The sequence below is a fragment of the Crotalus tigris genome, unplaced genomic scaffold (genome assembly GCF_016545835.1).
Source record: "Crotalus tigris isolate CLP2741 ecotype Arizona unplaced genomic scaffold, ASM1654583v1 scf7180000017831.1706817, whole genome shotgun sequence".
NCBI lineage: Eukaryota > Metazoa > Chordata > Lepidosauria > Squamata > Viperidae > Crotalus > Crotalus tigris.
The window spans coordinates 526,008-544,744 of NW_024096660.1; the positions used below are offsets into that span (position 1 = coordinate 526,008).

General features: G+C 35.9%; 1 protein-coding gene and 1 long non-coding RNA gene across 9 annotated transcripts in view; one reads left to right on the forward strand and one right to left on the reverse strand.

The window, feature by feature from the left end:
• Nucleotides 1–18,737, forward strand: part of EHBP1 (EH domain binding protein 1) — a 305,392-nt gene that overhangs the window by 276,457 nt on the left and 10,198 nt on the right. For all 8 annotated transcript variants that reach the window (XM_039342992.1, XM_039342996.1, XM_039342991.1 and 5 more), the window contains 2 exons: nucleotides 9,999–10,098; nucleotides 16,249–16,322. In XM_039342992.1, the coding sequence (XP_039198926.1) occupies nucleotides 9,999–10,098; nucleotides 16,249–16,322 (174 nt within the window). The remainder of the gene's footprint in view (nucleotides 1–9,998; nucleotides 10,099–16,248; nucleotides 16,323–18,737) is intronic.
• LOC120307837 lies at nucleotides 5,124–10,644 on the reverse strand. Its single transcript, XR_005556665.1, has 2 exons — nucleotides 10,595–10,644; nucleotides 5,124–8,164 (listed from the first exon to the last, which is right to left on the reverse strand). It is a non-coding gene; the product is annotated as an uncharacterized LOC120307837 (long non-coding RNA).

Below are 18,737 nucleotides of genomic sequence, written 5' to 3' on the forward strand. Positions count from 1 at the left end.
TTTTATCGTATATTGCCCTGAGTCCTTATCTAAGACTATACTAAAGTTATTTCAATCCAAATATAGTTTCTGATTTTAAAGCAGTAAAAAATAGAGTAGAATCTTAAGCTTTTAGCAGGGCATGTTCTCATCATGTGCTAAATAATAATTTAATAAATAAACATTTTCTTTTCAATTGTTTCAGAGGAATGTTAAATTCAAATTCTACAAATCAGCCACTTGATTTTTTGAAATCTAATTAGAAATTATCTAATTTTCTGCAAATAATGAATTGGTGAGGCTACTGTATGAACACTAACAACCTCTCATAAATTCTGTGGATATCTACAGATTATGTGATTCATTCATTCTCCTAAAATTGATTATGAGCTGATAGGTCAGTCATTTATTATGTACACATGCCCTGCGCCTTTAGGGGTTTTTTTTTCAATTTGAGAACCTGTTTCTGTGATAATGATATCATCAAATAAGCAAAGCATCTAATACTATTTGGTTTCCATGCCACTCATAGAACAAATTATGTGCAGAGAACAGAATTTTCCCACATTTTCTTCCATCCCTATGAACCATTCCTGAAAATGGGAAAGGCATTGAAGCATCTGGAATATGAGTCAGAAGACTAGATATGAAAAGAGGAATTGGCAATTGCACTATAATGAGTGGAAGGGTTTTCTGTTTGTATACAATCCCCTTGCTATCAAAGCCTGTGTCCTGAAGAACTTCTTGACATTATATATACAAGGTTCAGAATAAGCAAATATGAAGTGATCACCGCTCTAATAATTTCCCTAAATCTGTATTTTTCTTCTGGCATTTCAAGAGGAAAGAGTTGGAAATTGATAGACAACTTTTTTTTTTTTTACCTTTGGAAGATTGTAAATCACTTAGGAAAATAGTTACATACATTTCAATTTAAAATATTTAAAATATATGTTATTCTCATTCTCCAGCTTGTCTTGACAGATTTATGATCACATAATGTGTAGAGAAATTACTGTGCTCACTTATTTATGCAACAGGCTAGTCCTGTCTATACATGTTGCTGCTTTTCTTGAACTAACTATTCAAAGGAATATTTGTAATTTGCTGCAACACTTCCTTCCACCTTTGCATCTAGGTCAATCTATACTTAGTTTAACTTTAGCAGACTTAAGATAGTCTGCTCTTTTCTGTAATTACGTTACATTTGTCATTATTTCCTTACTTCCTTGTATTTTTAAAGGGAAACAATGGCACAAAGATACATACAATTACTTGATTTAGCATAACATTTTTAAATGCTTATTTTCTGTTTCTGATTAAATAGCAGATTACTGGTTATTAAAATAATTAATTGACATGTTTTTAAAGATACATTCTCATGAATCAGCAGAAGAAGTGATGTGTATATTCACTCCTGTTTTCGTCAGAGGTTGCAGCACAAATGTCTTCACAAGACTTCAGTGAACTAAATAAAGCCTTCTTAATCAATGAATAAAAACAATAGTTTTGGTCATGAAATTGACCAAAAGGAGTAAAGCAGTTCAAAGAATGTAACTCCCACATTCTGAGTTGCTGAACAGTATTATAGAATTAATTTTAATGTAACCTTTATTGAACGTGAACAAAGCTTCCCAATAATTTAGAATTCTCTGGAAAGTACTACTAAGTGAAGCATTACCTTATCGCTATGTTGGAATTGTGATTTTCAGTATAAAATAAGTGTATAATGCTTCCTAATTAAGAAGACAGTAAACTGGATGCAAAGAAATTAAAATGCTAATTTTCAAGTCAGATAACACTACAGTAATAAATAAGTTAGCAGTCAGGAAAATGCTCTCACTAGGAAAACCATAAATCAAGATCAAAAAATTCTTTTGCATAGCAATTCATGAAGAATTTGCAGTAAAGTAATTATCATTGTTCAAATGAAAATATATATTTTTATTACAATGGCAATACTATTACTTAAGTCTCATATTTTATTTCAGGGTATCTGGCTGTTAAATTATACTGTAAAGTTGATCACCTGATTCCTTATTTATGTTGAAATTTCCATCAAAATATTTTGAAAAAAATCAGGCATTTCAAATGCAATTGTTTTTAGTACAAAGGATTTCAAGGACTTTTTGCAAAATGGACTATGGGACCATTTGATGAAACAGCTCAAGTGTAATTACGATTAAAGAGAGAAAGTGCTTTCTGTAAGATAGTTAACCAGGTGAGGTTAGGCAAGATAAGATTCCAGCCTTTTTCAGGACACTGGCAATCTTCATTTTAAGCTACATTGCAAAGTGCTTTTTTTCTGAGATTTAAGCATTGTAGCAGAAGCAGAAACTACCTTTTTCCCTTAACTATGCCAGAATACAACCTCTTTTTCCTTTTTTTGTACTAACAAGACTGCTTTACCACTACAGCCCACTTTAAGTAATTAAATCAATTCTTTGTACTTACCATATTCTCCTCTAGTGACGGTACTAGATCTGATTATATGCTTCATGCATATTCAGAGAATGGCACTGACAGCTCTTTAATGAGCTCTTACTTAATCAGTATGAACAATGTTCATCTTGTTCTTTTTTCCCCCCTCATACATTAGAGCAAGGAACAGTTAGGAGGGGGAAAAAATGAAACATCCAGCATTCATTTGAAAAATATATTGTACTTTGAAAAGTGTCTAAGCTGGGGAAGTTGCATTCTGCCCTTTAAAAGTCTGATGGACAAATTGGATTACTAGTATTGGATTAAATAACAAATGGTTAGAGGAGAAATGAGAGAGCTCGCTGTGATCACAGGCTTTTAATATTTTTTTCCTATTTATGGAGCTGAAGGGGTCTTTAACCAGTTATTAAAGTCAGGATTAATTTGTAATGGTCCAACTTGCTAGTTTAAAAGGAGGGAAGGTGTCCTGTTTTATATAGGAACAGATACAAAAATATAATGTAAATACTATATTGCAAAAACTACAAGGAATCAGCATATTTTATATTTAAAGGCTGTGTTATACATTTCAATCATTTCATCTCATTTAACAATAATGAGTTTGCAATCAAATGCTAAATCAATTGCAATATATTTTGCTCATATTCTCAATACTAAACATAATGGTGATTCTTCAAAAGCAACATAGACAGCATTCTTATTTATGTTTGAATTACAGAATGATCTAAATAGGCTTTTTACCCTGCCAGACAAACAAACAAACAAATAAAAACTTGATTGAGTTCAATGTAGGTCACAGAAATAAATTCCAAACCATTTTTGCTGGAAAAGCCTGTGATTTATTGAGAAGCTGCAAAAGAAGCTGCAAAGAATAGGTTTAAATTATATCATTGTTATGTAGATCTATTTTGCCAAGTTCTGTGCATATATTCAGTGTATAATCTCCTTAAATTTGAGTTTTAAAATATCTTTAACCATGCAGAACTGCAATATTTTGGGGGAAAGAATTGAAAACCATGGCCAATGAAATCTTAACTGCTCTTAATATTGCACGCATGTGTCATTTCAGTGATCAAAAAAGCCTTCGACAGAGCCACAATTGGCCTTTTGCCAAGTGCCAAGGTTTTTTTCAGCTTTTTCTTTTTATTCTTTCTTCTTTTGTTGTTACCCAAAAGGATTTGTGCCTATTACAACCTGTATCACATGACCAGTGTCAGGGCATCATATGGTCTAAGACGAACAAAAAAAACAGTGAGTCTGAAAAGCAACTGAAAATGTTATAAAAAAGACGGGGGGGTGTTTCTTTAAAATGTTCGTATTTCTCACCACGTAAACAGTGGAATTTATCTGCAGCTCTAGCTCAATGCTGCCTTAGCTCTTGACATTAAGTGTTTGCCCTTTCCTAATGTAATAGCTTTTAGAATTACACAATGTTACCCGAAGGAGAAACGGTCCCAGTTTGCACTCCTGATTCAAGCTGTAGGATATTTGTTAAACATCTGTATCTGTAAAAAAAAAACAAATATCTGGATATCTGTAAAAAAAAAATAACAGTAAAAATCTCATCTGTTGGATAACACATACACATCCTTTTACAAATTCTGCTTCTGTGATTTGAATAATTCAGTATGTGCATCCATATAAGCTTCTGAAGACGTAGCAGTGATCCTGAGAACGTTGTTGCGGGAACTGGAAGCAATCCTGTGTTTCAGTGCAGCAGACTGTGCTCCATTTCCAGTGACATAGTACAAAAATACCAACCAGCTTGCCTTTAGCTGCACTTCACAGAGCATGGAGACACTATATCCCCTGCTTTTTTTTTCCTGTTATATTTTATTCATTCTATGTAACGGCATGGAACAAGAGTGAGATCCCAATCAAAGGAAGGTATATTGGTAAGCAACAGTATCTTTTTCTCTTGCTAAATGTAGAAACTCTTGTGAACAAGCTAGAAGTTCTTGAGATAATCTCATATAAAAACATGCTAATTATTTATATTAGTTTAAAGCAAAACCATTCATTTGAATGTCTTTCACCATTTCCCCTCTTCTTCCAATAGTGCATGCTCTTCAATCTCTCTCATCCCTAATGTCCTTATCCTATCCTTCCACTTGCGTCTTTGAATCATACTCGCCCTACTTCTGATAGAGTTTGTTCTACCAATATTTCTCTTCTTCGGCACAGAATAAATGCTCCCTCCTTTGGCTTCTTTCCATCTAGACATTCCACTATCTCACCCATTCTATTAAAAACATTCATTACCAATTCTCCCTCTCTAGCTGCAGGCTAATTCCTCCTCTATACTTTGGCTCTAAAGTTTTGTGGCATCCCAGTGGTACTGCTACAATTGTTTTCTTTTTATCAGTGCCACTTTTTGTTTGTCTTCTTCTAGTCTAGCTTCCATCCTTTCCACCGTATTGAAGCTTTGTTCACAATATCCCTGGTCATCTCCTCAGTTTAATACCTAAGAGGGTCTGCTTGGTCTTCATTCTTCTTGATGTCTTACAATTAATTTCTTTCTCTTGTGATTTTATCATCCAAAAGCTTTTCTCTCTTTCTAACTATTTAACCATTTTCAATGTTACTGTGAGAGAGTAAAACTTTACAGCTGCTTTCCCGCTTATTATTGGGAATCCTCTTGCCCCATTTGTCATGATTCTAACCGACAGAGACGTATAAAGCAGAACTCTGAGGCTCGCAAATTCCTCAAAGAACATGTTTATTACAAAATATCGGCACGTCAAAAGTGAAATCAAGTCTGGAGATGCACGTAACAATTCCCCAATACAAAGTTAAAAGTTAAAAAATCCCTCTAAAACTATGCAAGCAACTATGTTCCCCAGTACATCTTCTTGGTGGGCCTTTTTCACAATGCCCAGCCTGCAGTCTTGGGAGCAGCCGATGACCTTGGTTCCCACAGGACAAAAGATTATTTTGACTAGCAAAGCACCTAGGCAACCCTCCTCCCTCTGTTCGATGTGGCAACCGAAAATGAGTAAGGAAAAATGGCTGCAGCCATGCTCATTTGTAGAGTTGACAGAATGAAAGAATCTCCTGTAGGAGAAAGAAAAAGCAGGTTAAGTATTCCCTCGAGGCTTGTGAGGATATTTATCATAAAAAAAATTCATTAATTTATCCGCTCTCACATTAGTACATTTCACCCATGTAGCTTTTATTCTGATTTTACTGAATCTCATTGTTTTCCTGCCAAAGTAGCATACAGCCTATCACCGTTACTCGACTTTGTCCTACCACCAGTTCTCTCTTGCATTTTTTTAAACCATCATTCAAAACTCAGAATATTCAAGGCCAAGCAATATTCTCTCAAACATTTATTTTATCCTCTATTAATACCAATCATTCTCTTTATTGTCAAGATTATATATTTTATCGGACTTCTTTCTCTCTCTTTTTCTCTCTGGTTTTGTTCTCACATTCAATCCATAGTAAAATCAAGATCAATCTGATGGCCAAAGAACTATCATGTCTATCTAGCTATTTCATGTCAATTCCTGTTCCTGGGGAATACTTTCTAAAACACCTGGTGATATTCTCCTCAACAGTCCTTCATGTCTAGATGACATCTGTGTTGTAGAAGGTCTCATTTTCTCTGAGACAAGATAGGTGAAATGGACTTCATATTCTGTTTTATTTAGCCTTCTATTCTTCCGCTGTCAAATTTCAGAACATGTATCCTTCCAACGCAATAATCTGCCACCTTATGCTGTATAAAATGCAGTAGAGGCTGGTGGCATTATAACTTTACTGTGAATGGATATATAGTCTTTCCCTATTCATTTGTGAATTGAAACTCCTCAATTTCCTCAATAGGAAATTTCCCAGTTTTTGTTCTAATCTATAAGGAAAGAGAAAGCATGAAATATTCAATAGTAACAATTTTTATTTATTTACTTATTTGATTTCTATAGCTCCTATCTCAACAAATGATTCTGGGTGGCATACATCATAAAGCATTAAAACAGTTAAAAGAGTACAACATAAATATATATGGCTCCAAGTAAAACTGTTATAATGGATGCTAATGCATTTTCCTTTCGGATGTTAATACAGTCAGGAAACAGGGCCTTTAACACAGTCAGAGACCCACAATCAAGTATTCACAGCCTTGGGAAAAGTGTGCTACAAGCCTAATTCTTGGTATTTCTGGGTTGTTAACTCCAAAATTACTCAAACTACTGACATTATAGTAGAAAGAAAGAGAAGACATTCTATCCAGTCCTTTCTAACAACTTGGAATCCTTTTTGTCCCAAAGCAATTTGGTGCCATTATCATGTGGTGTCTGCATGTGTCTTTGTGTCTTGTGTTTGTGTTTAAACTCAGTGAACTGGATGGCACCATGTAGTCTCCCTACCCTTACATCACAAGGGGCTGAAAATATATGAGTGGGTCTGGTTTCTTCTTCTTGCTTACAGTCCACCATTGCTGTTTTGACATTCTTCTTTGGATTCTTTGTTCCATTTTTCCCATTTCTGAATCCAAATATTTGAACTGCATCGAAGGGAAGCAGTAATATGCATTAGTGCATGTGTACACGTAGTCAAATGGACCTATAAAAGTGATGTAATGATTTTAGGACAATTTATAAACATCAATAATATTTGCATTAAATGTAAAAAGTGGCAGAGGCATTGGTAAAGAAAAAGAGAAAGTACTTAGAATTTCTAATATCTTGTGATCACAACTACAACCATAATTTTCTCCACGTGTATTTTAAATTTAGCAGGAATATTTAAGGAAAAGTTCCATCATTTAATGCATGGTTATGGGAATGGCAGTTATTAATATAAATGAGGGATTGAAAGCAGCAAGTTCTAGACACCTATCGTTTTTACTGCTAATCTACTAATAAGAAAATAACTTTATTACTCTTCCAGAGTAGCAAAAGCTACACCTGTTATAGTCAGTCTTCAAAGTTTGGTGGACACCGCATTAAAAAGCTAAATGAATTCTTTGGCTGTTCCAAGTCTTGACAAATTGTCAACATTTACAAAAATGCAGTCAAGATTACCAAAATTCATATATGAGTTTTAGACATTTGTGCCCCTGTCTTTGTTTTTGGAACAGAAACCCCCAACGCTCACTTTTTATTAAATTAAACTCTTTATTTGTTTTGAGAGCTTATAATTAATTTATCAAAGAATAAATAATGTTTTTAATTGAATGAAAAAGAAAAGTCATTGTAACATTGGTACAGTTTACAGCCATTTTTACATAGGTCTTTTGTAGTTTCATTTTTGTGCAAAATAACAATGTATGTACATAATAGCATCACAACTTTCTTCATATACCTTTTAGAGCTTCGATTTGCAGTATTGTATAAATGAAGTATTATAAATTATTACTTAATACTGCATTTCCTCATAGTCAATAGAGATCTGATGATGGTACATTTGAAATGCTGAGTTGTAGGTGTCTGGTTTAAAAATGTTCGATAAATCAATCTTTAACATTAATAATGTTTTAACTAATATTAACTAAAACTCTCCATTTTAACTCATTAGTTCTCCTTAGACAAACTACTCTGCTCAGGACCATAATCTCATGTTCGATGTGTAGATAATAATGTTAGTTTATACATAGCATGTTGTCCAGTGGAGGAGGATAAATTGTGGCAGAGATGCTTTGTTTTTAATCATTATTTTATTTTGGTGTTCAATGTTCGCAGCGGGCAGGGCATAATGCAGAGTTACCATGCTGAGAGCCAGATGTTGCACAGTTTTCCTGAGGGTGGAATTGGGATGCAGGAAGAAAAATGATAAGAAATCATTCTTCGATTATTTGACAATTTACAACTGAATTTTGATAGTAAAATCTCTAAGAAGTCAAGAAGTCACAGAATACAGTTTGTGAGTTTCATCTTGTCCCCTATTGACATAACTCACTGGGATTTGGTTTTATTTAATGGTTTCACTTGATTTTTTAAAGCCTTTGAATACAAATATATAAGATTTATGTGGCTTGTGGCTTGTTGTAAATAGCTATATTCTTAATTTGAAGAAGATCCAGAATCAATAAAGAGACTTACGGTGCTTATGTCAGTTAGCATTAAAAGTCCTTACTGTTCCCTGATTGTCTCCATTGTAGAAACCCTTCAAATTATATTATACATTATAATAAAAATACCTATGAGAATCTAACTATGAGAGTAACATTTTTGGTTTTAGAAAGTAACTCATCTTTTTCATTTGCACCACCCTCTCTATTTCATTTGAGGCAACAAACCAAGAAATGTTAACCACAGGAAGATAGAAGTGCTCTGACAATTAAAAGTCTGTTGAAGTAGCAGAAAGTTAATCTACATTATACTGTTCTTGCAAAGCTCACATCTTGAGAATGTTCCTGGCAAACTCAGATTCATATCATGGACAAATTCCTGGAATCGTCTCTGAACCTTGGGTCAATCAAGCCTAACTCATGAATTCCCCCCCCCCCCAATTTCTAGAGATGTCCTGGGTGACTGTGATAATACATGCGCTAGCGATATTCCATTTGGAAAACTGTAATGAATTCTGCAAAACGTTTTAACAGAGGCCATTCTAAGAAACATGTAACTTTCATATTTCAGTGGCTTTATAGGCCATTGGGATATAGTTTAACTAGCTGACTCTGATCAATGAAACAATATGACAAAGTGTTTGGAAATCCTCATTCTCTAATAATATACCTATTCAATTTTAATATCCTTGGAAGATGCTCCTTCTGTAATCACAAGAGTAATTTTGGTACTATAATTACTTCAAATTTAAAGGGAAAAGATGTTTTGGGTATACATGCTATGGGTACGTGTTTTACCCTGTTGGCAACCCCTTAAACAGTGATCTCTTCCACTGGCTATGGAAGGAAGATGTGAGCTCCCAGGAAAAGGAAGATGTGCTTCACAGAGCTATGGACACAACTTACTTGAGCACTTCCAAAGCACCGTTTTTCCTTCTAATCCACAGCCCTTCTAATCTGACAAGAAAGCAAGAGGGGAACCAATCAATAATTCCTTCAAAGTCCTTGTCAAGGGAAGTCAGGCTAGTTTTGTTTTTATTCTTTTGAAAGTGGGCAAGGTTTTTATAATACAGTGGTTGAAATAGGCTTTATAAACAAGTAATGTTTATGGTTTATTTGTTGGTGTTCCAAAATATTTTTTGAAGTTCTAAAATATTTTTAATTAGTTCTTTTTAGATTTTAACAATATGCCTAAAATTGTTGAATTTGCTTTAGCTAGCTATTAACTTCTTGTTGTTTTCCAACTATACCTTCAATAGAACTGATTGAAGAGACTATATTAAATGCCTCAGCTAAATAGCTCAATAAGAAATTGGAACTTTTTTTCTTCCGTGATAGTGTTTTGCAGTCTGGATGAGCCAAATAATATTGAGAGCAGCTTTTAGACACTGATGAGGACTGCTGTCAAAAGGAAAGCTTAGGGTGAAATGGCATATCACTGAGCTCTTTGGATCCTGTACATGGATTTTTTTTTAATGAGGCTGAAAACTCTGTGCTAAATAAAAATTACGCTGACATATCACTGAGTCTTTAAAATATAAATCAAACTATGTTTTAATAGGAAGAAATACTGAAGAAGAAGAAGCTATGATGCAAGAATGGTTTATGTTAGTCAATAAGAAAAATGCCTTGATAAGAAGAATGAATCAACTTTCTCTTCTGTAAGTATGTCTTGATTTATGAATGACAATGCAAAAGCTGGTAATTTTTCTGCTTCCTTTTAGAATACTTTGTAGCAGTGGTTCTCAACCTATGGTCTGTGGACGTCACAGGGAGTCCAGAAAGGCTTGAATAAATGTTATGATTTAAATCTTAAGTTAACTCTTGGGGGTCCATGGCCATGATCTGTGGCCAGAAAAGGTGTTTAAAAGGCTCCATAGTGAAGAAAAGATTGAGAACTACTGCTGAATAGAATAGAGCAGAGCAGAGTAGAACAGAACAGAACAGAAAACAACAGAACAGAAAATAGCAGAACAGAACAGAAGAGAACAGAACAGAACAGAACAGAACAGAACAGAACAGAATAGAATAGAATAGAATAGAATAGAATAGAATAGAATAGAATAGAATAGAATAGAATAGCTTTATTTGGCCAAGTATAAATAAACACACAAGGAATTTGTCTCTGGTGCAGAATATTTCAGAATATTTCCTCACATGTTGTTGTTGTTGTTGTTAATTGCGAAGTCGTGTCCGACCCATTGCGACCCCATGGACAACGTTCCTCCAGGTCTTCCTGTCCTCTACCATCTTCTGGAGTCCATTTAAATTCACACCTACTGCTTCAGTGACTCCATCCAGCCATCTCATTCTCTGTCGTCCCCTTCTTCTATTGCCCTCAATCTTTCCCAGCATTAGGCTCTTCTCCAGTGAATCCTTCCTTCTCATTAGGTGGCCAAAGTACTTGAGTTTCAACTTCAGGATCTGGCCTTCTAAAGAGCAGTCGGGGTTGATCTCTTCTAGGACTGACCGGTTTGAACGCCTTGCAGTCCAAGGGACTCGCAGGAGTCTTCTCCAGCACCATAGTTCAAAGGCCTCAATTCTTTTGCGCTCAGCCTTTCTTATGGTCCAACTTTCACAGCCATACATTGCAACTGGGAAAACCATGGCCTGGACTATACGCACTTTTGTTGGCAGGGTGATGTCTCTGCTTTTTAGAATGCTGTCTAGATTTGCCATAGCTTTCCTCCCCAGGAGCAAGCGTCTTTTAATTTCTTGGCTGCAGTCCCCATCTGAGGTGATCTTTGAGCCCAGAAAAATAAAATCTGTCACTACCTCCATTTCTTCCCCATCTATTTGCCAGGAATTGAGAGGGCCGGATGCCATGATTTTGGTTTTCTTAATGTTGAGTTTCAAGCCAACTTTTGCACTCTCCTTCTTCACCCGCATCAAGAGGCTCTTTAGTTCCTCTTCACTTTCTGCCATTAGAGTGGTATCATCTGCATATCTTAGGTTGTTGATATTTCTCCCCGCAATCTTAATTCCAACTTTTGATTCATCTAGCCCTGCCTTTCTCATGATGTGCTCTGCATATAATTTAAATAGGCAGGGCAACAGTATACAGCCTTGCCGACTCCTTTTCCAATTTTGAACCAATCAGTGGTTCCGTGTCCGTTCTCACTGTTGCTTCTTGACCCACATATAGGTTTCTCAAGAGACAAATGAGATGGTCTGGTACTCCCATCTCTTTAAGGACTTGCCACAATTTGTTGTGATCCACACAATCAAAGGCTTTTGCATAGTCAATGAAGCAGAAGTAGATGTTTTTCTGGAACTCCCTAGCTTTCTCCATGATCCAGCGTATGTTGGCAATTTGATCTCTAGTTCCTCTGCCTCTTCGAAATCCTGCCTGTACTTCTGGTAGTTCTCGATCCACATACTGCTGGAGTCTAGCTTGTAGGATTTTAAGCATAACTTTATTAGCATGTGAAATGAGTGCAATGGTGCGATAGTTTGAACATTCTTTGGCATTGCCTTTCTTTGGAATTGGAATGTAAACTGACCTTTTCCAATCCTGTGGCCACTGTTGAGTTTTCCAAATTTGCTGGCAAATTGAGTGTAGCACTTTTACTGCATCGTCTTTTAAGATTTTGAATAGCTCAGCTGGAATACTGTCACCTCCACTAGCTTTGTTGTTGCTCAGATTTTCTAAGGCCCATTTCACTTCACATTCTAGGATGTCTGGTTCGAGGTCAGTGACCATCTCATTGTGGTTATCTGGGATGTTAAGCTCATTCTTGTATAGTTCTTCTGTGTAGTTTTGCCATCTCTTCTTAATCTCTTCTGCCTCTGTTAGGTCTCTGCCATTTTGGTCCTTTATCATGCCCATCTTTACATGAAACGTTCCCTTCATATCTCCAATTTTCTTGAAGAGATCTCTGGTCCTCCCTATTCTGTTGTTTTCTTCTATTTCTTTGCACTGTTCATTTAAGAAGGCATTCTTATCTCTTCTAGCTACTCTCTGGAATTCTGCATTCAATTGGGTGTATCTTTCTCTTCTCCTTTGCCTTTCGCTTCCCTTCTTTCCTCAGCTATTTGCAAAGCTTCCTCAGACAGCCATTTTGCTTTCTTGCATTTCTTTTTCTTTGGGATGGTTTTAGTTGCTACCTCTTGTACAATGTTGCGAACTTCCATCCATAGTTCTTCAGGCACTCTGTCTATCAGATCCAGTTTCTTAAATCTATTTGTCACCTCTACTGTATATTCATCAGGAATATGATTTAGTTCATACCTGAGTGGCCTAGTGCTTTTCCCTACTTTTTTCAATTTAAGCCTAAATTTTGCAACGAGAAGCTCATGATCTGAGCCACAGTCAGCTCCTGGTCTTGTTTTTACTGACTGTATAGAGCTTCTCCATCTTTGGCTGCAGAGCACATAGTCAATCTGATTTCTATGTTGACCGTCTGGTGATGTCCATGTGTAGAGCCGTCTCTTGGGTTGTTGGAAAAGAGTGTTTGTTATGACCATCGTATTCTCTTGACAAAATTCTATTAGCCTGTGCCCTGCTTCATTTTGTACTCCAAGGCCAAACTTGCCTGTTATTCCGGTTATCTTTTGGCTTCCTACCTTAGCATTCCAATCCCCCATGATGATAAGGACATCATTTTTTGGTGTTAATTCTATAAGGTGCTGTAGGGCTTCATAGAACCGGTCAATTTCATCTCTTCAGCAGCAGTGGTTGGGGCATAGATTTGGACTACTGTGATATTGAATGGTTTGCCTTGGATTCGAATAGAGATCATTCTGTCATTTTGAGGATTGTATCCCAGTATTGCTTTTCCTATTCTTTTATTGACTATGAAGGCTACTCCATTTCTTCTGAGGGATTCTTGCCCACAGTAGTATACCTGATGGTCATCTGAGTTAAATTCACCCATTCCTGTCCATTTTAGTTCGCTGATTCCTAAGATGTCGATGTTCAGTCTTGTCATCTCTTTTTTGACTACGTCTAGCTTGCCTTGATTCATGGATCTTACATTCCAGGTTCCTATGGAGAAAAAATCTTTACAGCATCGGACTTTCCTTTCACCACCAGATATATCCACAGCTGAGCGTCCTTTCGGCTTTGGCCCAGTCGCTTCATTCTTTCTGGCGCTACTAGTACTAGCCCTCTGCTCTTCCCCAGTAGCATATTGGACACCTTCCGACCTGAGGGGCTCATCTTCCAGCGTCATATCTTTTTTCCTTTTAGTACTGTCCATGGGGTTTTCATGGCAAAGATACTGGAGTGGTTTGCCATTTCCTTCTCCAGTGGATCACATTTTGTCAGAACTCTCTGCTATAACCTGTCCGTCTTGGGTGGCCCTGCACGGCATAGCTTATAGCTTCATTGAGTTACGCAAGCCCCTTCGCCACGACAAGGCAGTAATCCATAAAGGGGACCTCCTCACATGTAGTGAAAATCTATTAAATAATTAAGAAATAATTCAATTTTCACTCATTTCAGATAGAAGCTTATGAAACATACTTCTGTAAAATAGTACTATGGTCAAATATTGGAACATGAAAAGTAATGGTTCCTCTACATACCATACTACTTTAATTGAGAGAGTCACCGTTTTTTTGCACGTGAGCGGTAGAGATCTAACCCACATAGGCATTAGTTCCTACAAGTCAGTCACTCTTTGCATTTCCTGATAAGAATGGACTTGATTTACACTTCCAGGACCAATGGACAAATTAGAACATTTTGGTCTTCAGACCTTTGTTCTTTTCTGAGTTTGTTAGTGCTACTTAGTCTATTTAAAAATAATAAGGTTAGTAAAATAGATATGAAATATAAAAGATATTTCAAAATACATATTATCTGAGCAAAAACAATAATGGAGTTTTGTGAGGATTTGCTAAAATTAATGAAAAAAATAGAACATAATAGATTTATATACAAATGTTATGCTAAACAGAAATATGCCAATCTGTCCATTCTTAGTTTTACCATCGAATTGAATGCTGAAACTCTTTCCACCACCTATAAAGTGGAAGACAAATGTATTCCAGATTATAATATAGGGGGGAAAGTGTGAATACATATTCAAAGCAAATGAATACATTCTGGTATGGAAATGTCTAAATACAATTTATATTAAATGCTAGGCCTGACAATCAGAAAAAGTGACCTATTTAGATGAAATTTTAAATAATAGTTGAAGTAGGGAAGAAGTGAGGCATAAGTGATATGCATTGTCTGCATTCTTTGTTATGCCCACTTTACCTACTTGTAGGCAGATACAGAAATTTCCAGTATAGGAAGTGAAGAGAATATAAATAGTTTCAACATTACAAATAATACAGACCAGAACTTTATCCCAGCTCATGCCATTTGTGCATCTAATTCAGTATTGCATGCTCTGATTGGCAGTTGTTCCCTAAAATATCTGGGTTATTATCCAGGTCTGTAAACTGAACTAAGCCAGAGTTTCCTCACATAAACATGAAATGGGTTCACATACCTAATACACATCTTACAGTGCTATAGGAGGAGAGGTCAATCTGGGTTCCCAACTTCACGAATCATGGTTTATAAATCTTGAACTAACTGCCAAACTGGATGGTTTCCAAGTATCAAACACCATTGTTATACGATACTTCTTAAACAAAAGCTTTAGGCCTAGAGCAGAGAGTGGAAGATCATTTTACAGGACTACAGGTAAAGCTATTTATTAAAGGAAATGAAGGTGAAACTATTTTGTCAGATGAATGATAAAAATGAAAAAAAAAAATGAAGGGCAAGCCTTGTTTGAAAATACACAAGACCCTTTCAGAAAATCACTCATCTCTGACAGGATGGTTTTGAGGTACACATTCCACCATTTTTTCTGTGCAATACATACGAAAATGAATGTCTTTCCATGAAGCAATGATGGCTATTAGTCTTGATGGTAGCCCTGACCATTACTGTACAGCAGTTCTTCTGTCCTCTTCAGTGTATTACTTGCTAGTATTCCAGAAAGATTTTTTTAAAAAATGAGGAATGCTGAACTCTGCAAACTCCAGAATTTCCACCTCTGATACTCAGATCACAGAAGCAATAGCAGCAATCTCGGGCTGCTTAATAGTTGGGGTTCTCTGCTATTTTGATGTACTGTGCTCCAACAAAAGCATGCACCAAGCATGCATAGGGGTCTTGGAGAAACAAGTTGCACTTAAGCCATGATTATTTAGGCTGACCTCTCATTGTAGCCATACTTGTTTCCTCCATCTAGTACTTATTATCCAGTTTTATTTATAATTATAATGGATTGACTCGATCCTTTCTTCAGGCTCTTAGTTTGGTAGTTAGTTTTAAATGAAAGGATTTAAAAAGACTGATTGAATGATATTTTCTTAACCAGGGTAGAATTGGTAGAATATATATATTCTTTTTCTAGCTTTTAACTATTTGTTAAAGATATTTAGCTGAGAGCAGTGAAATGCAAAGCACTGGTTCCAGGTTACACGCTACATGGAACACAGGATCTTCTGGAGCCAAGACAGATTGTGGTCTACCAAGTAGAAGTCAAAGCTTGCCTCAGAATATCCAGAAATAAAAATTTAAAATATTTACAAACTGAAGAGAAATGTAAATGAGACATTTTCAAGATGCTGTTGTGCAATAGCACAACAATGAATGTTGCAAGTAAATATAAGGAGCATTTGGAAGCACTGATCCTATCTGAATACGGTTTTATTCTTGCATATCATTTGTTTAGAGTAGCTTAATCCTAGAGAAAAAGTCAAGTTAGAGTCCTAAAAATCAATCAAAATTAAAGGTTCTTTTAAACATTTAATGATTTAGTAATTAACATATTGATGAACTTCTACAATTTGCCTAGGGAAAAAGAACATGACTTAGAAAGGCGGTACGAACTACTGAACAGGGAGCTAAGAGCCATGCTTGCTATTGAAGGTAAGAAATACTTTAAAAGATACATTTTTCTCTGTGGAAAAGAAACTTTTTAGACATTGTTGAAAACCTGAGTCTGGAAAAATGTAGCTCTCCCAATACACCTTATTAAAATGAAGTTAAATTCATGATAATTTGGGTGGCATTTATTTTGATACATAGCGCTATTTTTGCTTCAGTACAAAATAAAGAAAAAGTATGTTTCATTTTGATAAGGTAAACATTTTAGGCAGGCCTCATCTATCTACAGTGGAAATATGCTTTTGTTAAATTAATACTTCATTGGACAAAAGAATTAGAAGCATCTTTTGGATATATTTTATTCATTCTCTATAGCAGTGGTTCTCAACCTGTGGGTCGGGACCCCATTTGGGGTCGAACGACCATTTCACGGGGGTCGCCAAACAACGCAGTCCGCCATTTTTTTCCCCTTTTCCTTAGCTGTGCTACTCCCTTTTATTCTATTGGCTTTTGAAAGCCAATAGAATAGACTCTCTTGAATAGAGTCTAATTCTATTGGCTTTCAAAAGCCAATAGGAATTGTCCAGGCTGTCTCTGCCCTGCTGAGCCCGCCAAAAGTCCCATTCTGCAAACGGTGCTGCACCAGTTGAGTAGTCCTCGACTTATGACCGGTTGAGTAGTCCTCAACTTACGACCGGTTGGGGGTCGCGGCATTAAAAAGGTTGAGAACCACTGGTCTATAGCTTTCTAACAGGCTAGTCACCTCATCTAAATGGAAACCTCTGAATAGATTGACCTAGGGATATATTGTACAATTACCTACTCTTCCTGATACTTTAAATTACTGTACAGTAATCATCCAGGGAATGATTTATAATAAAAAATAAACATCAAGATAGATTAAACTAGTTTTACTTTATTAGTTATTTAAATGCACCCTGCTTATTGTTTTTTTTTAAAAAAATAAATCTGTCATTACTTGTATCTTTCAACCTCAAATTCTGTCTTTACAGTTCAAAGATGTTTACTTAAAAGTTAATCCGTTGGGCTCTGTAAAATGTGTGAGATGGATCTTTTGTCTAATCAATTTAAATTGATTTTGCTATTCTGTATTGACCTCCTAACCCTTTGACTGACCATGGTAATTTCCTTCTTTACCTGATAAGGTACCTGATCCATAATAAATCAATTCTAATTAGTTTAGAGGCTTTACTGAAAGCATGAGTTTGGAGGGGAAAGCCATGAAGTGCCAGGTAGCTTTCTAATCCACCTCTTTGCATTTTCTTAACCAAAGTTGAAAATAATAGAAATCCTGAATAAAATCTACATCCAGAACATGATCATCATATTCTAAAAAGGGACCTGACAGCTATAAATATATTTTAAAAGAAAATTCTAAGCCCAGTAATCTAGAAAGTATCATTTTCTAGACCACTGTGCTTGTAAGGCTTGAAAGATGCTTAAGTAATTGCATGAAGTAGCAATGTGTTGGTTTTTAAACAATAATATAAATCATATTTTAAGAATAATATTGAAAGACAGAAACCTTATATTGTCTCTCATACACACATACATATTATAATGATTTTAACAGCAATTGTCATGTCTCCTCTTTTAGTGGACTTTTTAAATTGGATAATATTTATCAATCATTTCCTAGTAACTAAGCTTTATTCAAAAATTTAGCAATTAGTCTCATCTACAAACAGAACAATTTCAATCAGTGGAACAAGAAAAATTACACTTCTAACTATTACTTTTACTGGGTCCTGGAAATCAATAATTTAAATCTGGAACAGATCTGAGAGTGGGTACAAGGAGAAAAAAATCTTGTTGAACAACGAAAGTCTACTTGTGAGACATTTTATTTATTTATTTTAAAAAAGGCTCATTTAGCCACCCATATTGTGATCATAGCCTAAGGCAGTGCATAAAGCAGTAAAAACAACAAAATCTCTCAAACAAGCTGAATAAAAATTAACAAAAGCTAAATCAAAATGTGTGGTACCTCTTTAATACATCAATTTTACAGGGCTCTAGCTTCACTCTACCCTATCACTTGTGGGAACAGCCAACTGTTCAAGGCCTCCTGGAAGATAAGCAGCATCGGTCACTTGCTTGGATCTCTGGGGAAAAGTTATTCCACAAGGCCAGGACAGCTACAGAGAAAGGTTCACTTCCCCAGGTTCCACTAGATGACAACATTTAAGGGAAGGGAGCTGTAACACCAATGTTATCTGGCCTGGTGGAACAGGCATAAGGAGAGGAAACCCCACAAGTAGCCTTGTCTCATTTGGGGCTTTTAAGGTGATAACCAACACACTGAATTGCTTCTGAAAAGAAACTGGAAGCCAGTCCAGTTTAAGCAGCAATGGTTGGTATGTTCTACGCCAGCTGTAGTTTCTTGATGGTTTTCAAGGGAAACTCTATGTAGAGTAATCCAACAGAGAACTGACA